The 10,174-nt window shown below is 35.6% G+C and overlaps 1 protein-coding gene across 3 annotated transcripts in view; it reads right to left on the reverse strand.

Moving 5' to 3' along the window:
- The window catches only part of LOC105159508 (protein ENHANCED DISEASE RESISTANCE 2), an 11,947-nt gene extending 2,344 nt beyond the window's left edge, over positions 1 to 9,603 (reverse strand). The window contains exons 1-18 of one of the 3 annotated variants that reach the window (XM_020693452.1): positions 9,210 to 9,603; positions 8,872 to 9,015; positions 8,462 to 8,761; positions 8,052 to 8,126; positions 6,994 to 7,047; positions 5,588 to 5,653; positions 5,346 to 5,449; positions 4,620 to 4,687; positions 4,419 to 4,535; positions 4,237 to 4,277; positions 4,040 to 4,140; positions 3,268 to 3,363; positions 2,662 to 2,726; positions 2,501 to 2,572; positions 2,196 to 2,351; positions 473 to 705; positions 356 to 395; positions 103 to 257 (exon numbers count right to left, since the gene is read on the reverse strand). In XM_020693452.1, coding sequence (XP_020549111.1) covers positions 103 to 257; positions 356 to 395; positions 473 to 705; positions 2,196 to 2,351; positions 2,501 to 2,572; positions 2,662 to 2,726; positions 3,268 to 3,363; positions 4,040 to 4,140; positions 4,237 to 4,277; positions 4,419 to 4,535; positions 4,620 to 4,687; positions 5,346 to 5,449; positions 5,588 to 5,653; positions 6,994 to 7,047; positions 8,052 to 8,126; positions 8,462 to 8,605 — 1,587 coding nt within the window. In that variant the 5' untranslated portion in view covers positions 8,606 to 8,761; positions 8,872 to 9,015; positions 9,210 to 9,603. Of the gene's footprint in view, positions 1 to 100; positions 258 to 355; positions 396 to 472; positions 706 to 2,195; positions 2,352 to 2,500; positions 2,573 to 2,661; positions 2,727 to 3,267; positions 3,364 to 4,039; positions 4,141 to 4,236; positions 4,278 to 4,418; positions 4,536 to 4,619; positions 4,688 to 5,345; positions 5,450 to 5,587; positions 5,654 to 6,993; positions 7,048 to 8,051; positions 8,127 to 8,461; positions 9,016 to 9,209 lie in introns of all 3 variants that reach the window. The other 2 variants (XM_011076602.2, XM_020693450.1) reach the window with 2 other exon arrangements.

Consider the following 10,174-nt stretch of genomic DNA (forward strand, 5'->3'; position numbering starts at 1 on the left):
ACAAACATATGTGCAGAAATTATGTAAGAATTAATCGAGCAAATTTAGGCTCTCTAAAATGCTATCCTTGTTTATCTGCTCTAAACGAGCAGAATTAAATACCTTTGATTTGTCAAAGCAGAAATTCTTACTACGAACTCTGAAGTTGTTCCCATCAGATAATATCCAACAATTACGTGCATTATCATGGTCACCACGGCGAAGGTTACCCGAGAAAATGGACACATCAATTTCATCTTGAGGTTCTTCTTCGGAGGCTTCAAAATGAACAGAGGATCTCAAGCTATGCAATCTATACCAGAAGATAAGATTCTATATAAAATAAATGTATGAAAGATTTAGAGACATTACCCACCGATTTTTTTATCTTCAGCCTCATTGGCAGATGGAGAAACCTGCAAATGTTCTCAGATTAAAGACAATAACTCTTACTATAAAACTTTAAGGCATTATTGAAGAAGTACAAATCGACCTCTTGATCAGCACCCTGAAAATCTTCTTCCTCATCAGAGTACTCATCCAGCAAAACAGCATTTCTATTTGCTGCATGTATTTGATCAAGAGAAGGAGTGCGGTGATGAGCGGAAGTTGACTGGATTTTCTGACTCCTCTTTGAGGAAGTGGATATTGATGTCATATTCACCATAACAGGAATTCTAGGAGCTGCGGTCCTTTCATCAGTTTGAGCAAAGTACTCCCTTAATCCTGTGAGTATAAACCTGAAAACATTCATCCACGTTGCAAACAACACAAAATTGACACTGGAACTTTTAATTAAGAGAATAGTTCCAGAATTCAACAGCGATGAATATAGTATCAATGTCCGTCATCTTGTTTTCTGGATTCTATGTATTATCTTCCAGAAGGGCTAATCTGACTCCAAGGCTCTATTGCTAATAATAGATAATTCATCACTTCTGTTGACAGTAAGTGAAACATAAACTCCAGGTTCTGTGATTGGAGGCAGAGATAGAACCTACAGGTTTGAATTATCTACGGAAATCCACCTCCTAGCCACTGTAATCCCACCACCCAGTACATAATAATAGTTTCAGCATCAAATAAAAGTCAATAATCAAAATTCACACTACATAAAATATGATAGAAATTATTAAATTTTCCATCAACTTACACTTCCTAGAAACTGCATGCCACTAAAAGGAATTGTGACTCATCAATTCTCTGACTTCCATTGATGATGCAGTTAGACAGAGGAGGGCAAAATGAAGATGGAAAAGGCTGCTGATGGTGCCATTAGGAGGCTGGGACAGAAGTGGCAATAGTTTGATCATTGGGTGAAGAAGTTGGGCGGAGATTTCATGGCATTGAGAGTTGTAAGAGAAGAGACTGTAGCAACTGCTGTTTGGAACTTCAGGATCTGAAAGATGCTGGAGTGAGCTACATTTTGATGGGGTTATAAATTCTAGAAGAGGTAGAGGGTTGATCTACCTCTCCTCTGAACCAGTCACTTCTAGGACTGGAGAGGAAGACATTTTAGGCAACACTTCTGCTTAAACAATGAGCTGAAAAGGATGACCCCAACTGCCGTTTTTTTCTGGCCAGATGGACAAAATTTTTTGGTCAAATTGATCTGGAGAAATGTTAGATTAATAACTATTGCCAACATTGAATTGGTTGCTTTTGCGGCGTTATCCTGGCGACAGCTATTCGCCAAGTAGCATGCAATTGATTAGTAAATAACTTGCAAACCATAGCTTGGTAGCACTACACTTAGCCAATGAGAGGAGAAGCACAAACGATTAGATGATCTTCTGAGGTCAATTTCAGAAAACCAGTAAGGAACAAAGTAAATTTTGCACAACACAAAATAAGAAACAGAAAATTGGCAAACCACGGCCATGAGAAGTCTCCAGAGGAAATTGGTATCCAGTTTACTGAATATATCCTAGAGACATGAGGGACTAACACATGGTCTCGGGTAAGACTTCTAAAACAAATATTTTTGCCCGTTTTACATGAGAAGTGTAATAATCAGATATTTTGAGGACCTGACACAGGGACCTAAGAGCCCCAGAAACCGCAACCATTTAACCTTAGCTACTAATGACAGGACCATAGCAGTAAAACTAGTCAATTGAGATGAAACATGCCAAAATCCATATGGAAAAAAGAAAAGAAAACATGGACATCCTAATTTATTGCAAGAAGTATGAAATCAAACTATAAGATCTCACCAGCAACACAATTTAACATCTTAAGAAGACAATGCTGCTGAAATGACGAAATATAACCTACTCCCCACCCTTTTAGATCAATCTGCATAAGATGTTGGACCTGTGTTCTGGGCCTCCCATTACGAGGCTTTAGAGGGGATATATTGAATCCTCCACCTGAAATCAGGCATAATTGAGACTTTTAATATGGTAAGGACATTCAAAATAAGATTATTGAAAAATAACATAAAATCTATTTCTCTCATAGCTGATCTTGAAAAATAATATGCAGGAAATTGTTGTGCAAAAGCTCAGCTGATCTTTACTCTCAATATGGGCTCGCACAAAACCCGGTTGTGGACTACAATTTGCATGATCCCTTGAACGAAATAACACAACTGCACAATAACATGGATGAAACAAGGATTGTCATTCATCAGAGAAACTAAAAGCTAAGCAAATAAACAAGGAACCCTCAAACAATTACCATAACTCCCATCATCGTTTCGACGCCAGTAGCGTATATAGCAGAGGTCACGAGGCCATACTAACCTGTAATGTTACACTATAGAATGAAGGTAACTCCCCTGGTGACCAGAAAGCAAATATATAACAACACTCAAATGGAATGCCTTTTAAAGACTACATCTGGATTCGGGTGATGATACACAGAAGTTAATTTTGTAATTAAATTACAGTACAAACAAGAGAGATTATGAGAGAAATCAATCATATCAGCAAAAGAATGTCAAATACAAAGGGCATATAAGCATACACTCCATATTCTGTGGTTCTTCTATTTGCACATAGAGCAAGAGAATAATTGGAATCCTATTTAACACATTACTGCTAACACAGAGAAGCTTAATATAGACACAGTGCAAAACAAACAACATTAACAACAGTGATAAAAAAGATCATACACCTAAAAGCTATCCGTAACAAAGTCTATCATTAGCCCCTTAGTCTAATAATAATTGCAATTGCAATTGCAATTGCAATCTAAGTATTGGCGAAAGACAAGCACGAAGAAAAGGTAAATATAGCTGAAGTAAAGAAAGAAAGAGAGAAAGTTATGACAAGGACACTTTACATTGGAAACCAGTCTAATTGAAGCTTGTGGTAGAGTATAGCAGTATGCCCATCCACTTCTTCAACTAAGCTACCATACTGGAAACTGCAATCCCACCTGTGCAAATGAGACTTTGTGAACTGTCTACTACAAAGACTGTGATTCTAGTACATTGTATGACAAGCTCGAATTCACCAGAAGTCTGTTATAATTTTTTTTAATCACAGGAAAAATAATTCAGTTCTCCGCAGGCTGTGACAAAGACTTTGTTAAGATATTAGTGACGCAGGAGCGGAAAAGAAGTCTCAAGCTAAAAAGATATTCAGACTCGGAAAAAGAATAAGGTTTTATTTCCATTGGCAAAATATCCTTGAAGTTTATGCAGAAAGTTCTGCCTGAGAGTGCCTTGTCGCTCAAAAAGCTCACTAATCTAAATGATGGGAGTATAGTTCACCATCCTGAAAACTAAAAACGTACGTAACCATGAACCTCATAATTTTGTAGCTTTATCCTTCTATTATGCCTATCGGGCTCTCAATAGCCAATTTACAATTAAATGCACTTGATTTATCAACAAGCAATTATCCATCACTAGCCAGCAAGCCTTCTAATGCACGTCAGTCTGGTTGATCAAGACATTTAGTTGATTCAATACACATATGAGGTTTGGATACTAACAATAGTGTATTCATATGTGAAACGGAAAAAACTACTTTATTTTTTCAACAAATAACAAAAAGCAAATAATGGTGAATTTTCAAAGTAAAGGTTAAGCCCAGATAAAGGAACTTACTCACATCGTGTCCCATCCATGCTCATTACCAGCTCAAATATTTCTTCACAGGTAGCCTCAACTACCCCAACGGCTTTCATTGCTCTACTACAGCTCTTTGGCTTCATTAATAGAAATATGAGAAATATACCCTAAAACATCCAATGTTTTGCTACTCATTTAGGGATGTATAGAGAAAATGGTTCAAATGTCCTTACAAGAAAATCCACTTCAAGGAGCTCCTCAAAAATCCGAAGCCCTATAAATTTACACACACATACAACAAAAAGAAAAGACAAAAGATTAACCAAGATAAATACCACATATCCTATGATCAACTGCTAAAATCTTCATAAAACTCCTACCAAAAAATTAACTTAAAATAGGAACATCAGCATACCATTTTGGCACTGAAGCAGGCGCCAATACTTTCTAGAAAATGCCTGATTGTCTGAATTCTGGTTACCGAAGTCTGTATCCAATTCCTTTGTCCAGTCGTAAACAGACTCAGGAGGACCTGCACATGAAAATTGGTAATAAATTTTCAGCAAGGTTACAGCAAGTCCACATAGGTCAAGACAAGGAGGTAATCAGGGAAGACCGTTTCCTATCGTCGTTCTGCGCACCAAACTTCGATGAGAATTGCCTTCATCTTCTGCGGCACTGAACCTGAAGCAAAATATTGACCAAGCAAAGTCAAAAGATCGAGCAGTGTTGATGGAAATATGCATTAAGTTGCTCAGCAATGCAATTAGATTACTATAATAGTAAGGTTTCAATAAAACTCAAACAGTGTTAAAGTCACCAGAAATGATTGTCATCCATCTATAATAAAATAAGATGGATATAAAAATTAACTGCAACGGTAGCAATTTAACTTGAGGCAGACTACAAGGATACCATTAAGTTGAGGAACATTAAAGTAGCATTTAAATGCGAAAATCAATTTGAAAAATTTATTATTTACTCTTACTATTCCTTTATTATGATTCTGCTCACCAACCAATCATGATAAGAAGGGAATCTAGATAGGCAAGGAAGAAAAATGAAAAGAACTAAAGACAAAATCATCAGAGCCGATAAGATGCACACAAGATACAGGACATTTCCAACTTTCTTAATCTCAATTATATTTTTCATGAAAACCAATCCGAGTGGTTATTTGACATTACTATGATGCTATCTCTAGCTTGCTAACTGTTAACGACATATGATGACACTGGTATATAAAGTGTACACACTGTTTAGCAGAAAAAAAAGTTCATACTCTGTGAGAGCAATATGAGAAAACCACATATCCTTGGGCATCACATAAAACAAGACTTACTGGCTTTCATGATCTGACGATGAAGCATTTTTCCCATTACCCATGCCAGATTTATACTCAAAAGAACAGTATTTGTTACCATCAATAGCTTGTGACCCTTGATGCTGCATATCATCAACAGCCATCAGTTATTTAGCTAATTCAAACCAAAAATAACTTCACGGCATGCACAAAAATGGACATTAACTACCAAAAACAGCAAATTAATGAAAATAAAGGAGATAACAGCAAGAGTAAAGAACCTGATCAATAACAAGTTCAATTTTTTCTTTCCAAATGAGTGCCTCCTGAATGTTGAAAGCTGCCATCTGAACAAGGAAGATGAACATAAACAAATTTAAGTCCTAATTACAACTGCATGGAGGAAAAGATATATAGGGAATTAGATGCGACACCTGAATGAAAAGCTGTTAGAAAAAAATGCTGGTGCTTATATTCGGTAAGATGTATTACACATTGTAATTCATCCGTGATTCAATTGTCGATAGTTCTTACTCAACTTCACCTAATAAACATCTGGGGGCCAAATCAGCCCTTACTGACATTTCATGATTAATTATCAAGTGAGCTAGAAACATCCAGGCCGTTCCTTTTTGAAAGAACTGCATCATAAATTAGCAAACACAGACTAAACCTGTAAAGCTCTCATTACTGTTCCTAATACAATTTCTGTGGCACATTGTAATGCATATGTGAACTTATTTGTCCAGGATCCCTACTCAACTTCATCAGCTCTCTTTGCCTTGCTTGTAAAAGGGGGGCCATAGGGGGTTTACTAACGTTTCATGATTGAGTATTACATGAGCTAGAAATATCATCGTCACTCATTTGGAAGATATGCATCAAGAATTAGGAGACACAGTCAACCTATAAACATCACTCTCTACTGATTCCTAAAATTTTTAACAAATGACCAAGCTTCTTCTGTTTAGTCACACATTAAAATAGATAAATAAGGAAATAAGCTTTCTCCAAGTAGAAACTTTTGAATATTTATGTTATGTTATCAACATATTCTTTTACCAGATACATCTTATGTGGAAAGAATCTTTATATTAAGAGCAAGCAATACCAGAAAAGCAAAGAAAATATGAAAAAGGAGTTTGAATCCCAAGTAAACTGACACACAATCATAGATAAAAATGAGAACAAGCAATAGACTCTAAAAGTAAACTAGTCATTATATATGTTTACGCCAATCATCATGCAAAACCTTTTAGTGCACATAGTTAAGTCTATGTAGCCTATTGTTTCAGATTTTCAGTCTTATGAGAATTTATCTGGAAAATTCTGATTATATATTTTTAAGTGCACTACTACATAAGTTTCATCACTCTACGTGATCTCAATATGTTATCAGAAATTAACCATCACATAATCTACAGAATCTATTGACTCTAAAGTGCACGAACACTTGTGAAGAAAGAAAGACCTAGAGAGGAAACATCCAATCAAGATCCCTTTTGCACATCACTGTCAACCAAAGGCTCATCTTAATTACTTCTAATGTGCAAGGACACTAGTTCAGAAAGTCAAATGGATTCAGAAAACATCATATCGGGGATCTCATTTGCACATGCGGGTACAAGAGTTATGCTACCAAAAATAATTATTGAAGTGATATCAATAAAATTCAAACTATACGCACCGTCATTCGATGGTACTTTTCTTTCTTGTTGTAAACAGACAGAACGTAAACCATCTGCCAAAGAACCAGAGCTTGTAAAACATAATGCACTAGCAGAAAACATGCATGAAGTGTTTGCATCAGAAAAAAGTGTTTGGCATATCAACACTCTCATAAATGGCTACTAAAACTCTGGTTCAGTCAAAAAAAAGTGTTGAATGCAACAGAATAAACCTCGTACTTCCATGCTCCAAAGGGAAAAGGCACTCAAGGGACCTAGTAGTTTCACAAAAACGGAATATAGCATTGCCTTTTACCTACTATCAAGCCAGCAGGAAGAGCAAGACAATTTGTGAACCTAGTGGCAGAGAACTCTAATACGGATGGAATATCTTGCCCCACATAATAATAAAACAATTTCCAATGTGGAAGTTTTATTGTGGCCCAATTTCATGTAAGTACTTCCTGAAATTAAGTGAGTGCATTACTATCTGCATTTGCTTGACTTGTACAGAAAACTGGGGTCCTCGTAATGATTCATTAATAACTGAAGTTGGTGGCATCTAAATTGGATCCAACAAGATATTGATATATCCTTCTACAATCAGATAACAGAATAGTGACAGTTTTAAGAGATTAATCTAAAGCTCCTCCACTCAGTTCAATGATTCTTGTATATATACCCTTGTGTAGACAATCATGTAATATGGACACATTTTCTCCACTAAAAGACGACATAGCTTTTTACTGAGGCATATTCCTGATCTATCAATACATAGCACGGATAAAAGTACGATTGACAAGGTACTTGCATTATATCTTTGTGGAATGAATAATCTTTTCCTAATCAGTTAACATATAAGAACTGGGCACCAGTGGTCCTTTGTGCTTAACAATTCAGAAAACGGAAGCAAGGATTAGGCAAGGCAGTGCAAGAATGTACGGCTCTCTCTAGGTTCATTTAAGAGTTAGACAGTAATTACAACTTGCAATGATATGTCAGTCAAATCTTGAGATTGTATATGAGATAAAATTTAGTAAATGGAATAGAAAGAGAACATATGTCAACTGTAGCTCACATGTCCATGATGAGTCTTCAATCCCCGGTCCTCCACCCTACAGTTGCCATCTATAAGTAGAGTCTTGATCGGTACCTTATGATAGAAAAGAAGGAAACAGAAAAAGAAATTTAGTTTGAAAACTACCCTTTAAGGGCAGACAATATTCAAACTTTAGAATACCAAGTGCTTGCATCAACAAGAAACAAATGCCACAATATAACTTAAAGCACACAGTAAAAAATGTAAACCTCCTTTTGCATTTGAACTGCATTAAGAGTACCCATTTCAACAGAATCCATTAGCATATGCATCTATCTTATACAGAGAGAATAATTTACCATATAAAATTCCCAATTTCTGTTTTTGTAAGTCAACAGTTAATATACAGACTGCAAAACAATAAGAGAAACAAATCTCAAGGAAATTACCACATTGTCTTGGGGTTTCTTCTTGTAGTAGGCCAACAATCGAGACTCGAGAACAAAATACCTCATGTGAATGAATGATCTCCCAATCTTTCTGCGTCCATACCTCACCATCCATCCTTCATACACCACCTTAGAATTTGACATCTCCACCCTACTTTAGACTATGCTTTCTCAAAATTTACTAAACTACTGTGCTTTTCTTTCTTGCTCTTAAAACAATCTTGTCATACAATCCTCCAAAATTATTCCCAAACTTTAAGGAAGCTCATAACCTCCTCATTACCGAGAATTCAACAAGACCTATGTCGCTCAAACTGGATCAGTCACCATTGAAGAAAACGCAAAAGTTTGGAAAACACTAAGCTGCGATCTTCAAAATATTGAAATTTTCGAAATATCAAAACACTCACTTCCCAGAATAATCTCGCGAATTCTGAAACACTTCAAACTGAATAAACAATCACATCCAAACAAAATTGACCAGAATTTCTGGCGAATCTTCCACGAAAGAGTCGGCGATGGATTCAACCACCTCCGATCTTCTTCTACAGTTCCTTAAAACACCAAAAAGTTGGAAAGATTAGAGCAACAAACCGGAATACAATGGATACAATCCCCCTACACAAGTTTGCAGCTTCGCACACACACATACTGATACAAATGCACGAGAAAATTACTGAAATACGTATGCATACAAACAGAAACATGAAAGTACAGAGAGTCAGGTAGAGTGAAGGATTAGACATACATTCGCCGCGGTCGCATCAGAATCTTCTCAATTCTCAACACTTCACCAATAAATACACACAAATACAAATATTTACGTGAACGAATGTGTGCATTCAGCAAGTGAGAGAATGAATGGAGATCTTAGTTTACACTATGACGTGATCTGATTTTTCAGGCCACCGAATTACATAAGGAAGTGAAAAACGCCGGCGAGTTCAGGCAGAGTTAGAGAGAGAGAGAGAGAATATACATATTTGTAAATAAAGTTTCTGTAGTTTTTCAGTATTTTGCTATTTATCTGGATTTCATTTTTTTTTGTGGGGATTACCAAATAAATAATATTTAAATTGGGATTTGCTGTCTGGTTTAGGCCCTTTCCCAGTGCAACTCTGCTCTCTTATGAGCTGCTCTTTTCTGTTTGCTTTCTTTCTCTCTCTCTTTTTATATGATGTAATATAAATGAGAAAGAAAACATATAAATTACAACCAGCTCTTCGACTTGGTATAATTATAAATATATTATTTTATTATTTAAAAAATTATCAATATCTTCTAATATTGATGAAATTATATGATAATGTCTAAAATAATTGATTTATCCTTGTTGTAATTTTTTTTAAAAAAAAATTAAAAAGTTTTATAAAAAAAAATCAGGCGAGATGGATTAAAAAAATTTAAAATTATAAAAAAAATCCACTTGGCCTATAAATAAATAAAATTATTATTTATAATGCATAAAGACATTTTAGTCAGTTCACTATAAGAAAATGTATGAAAACTAACGGATTGGACTAGTTGATAGACGACCATTAAAATCAATGAAGTATTGATAGTTTTTTAAACAATGAGAAAGTATTTGTAATTTACTCAAAGAAAAAATGGTAATTCCCGATATCTATCCATCCGGGATGCAAGTTTTCGTTTTCAAACACTCACAAAACTCGCTATTGCTTACATACAACTCTTTGCACAACTTATTCTCAC

Source organism: Sesamum indicum, linkage group LG1, assembly GCF_000512975.1.
Source record: "Sesamum indicum cultivar Zhongzhi No. 13 linkage group LG1, S_indicum_v1.0, whole genome shotgun sequence".
Taxonomy (NCBI): domain Eukaryota; kingdom Viridiplantae; phylum Streptophyta; class Magnoliopsida; order Lamiales; family Pedaliaceae; genus Sesamum; species Sesamum indicum.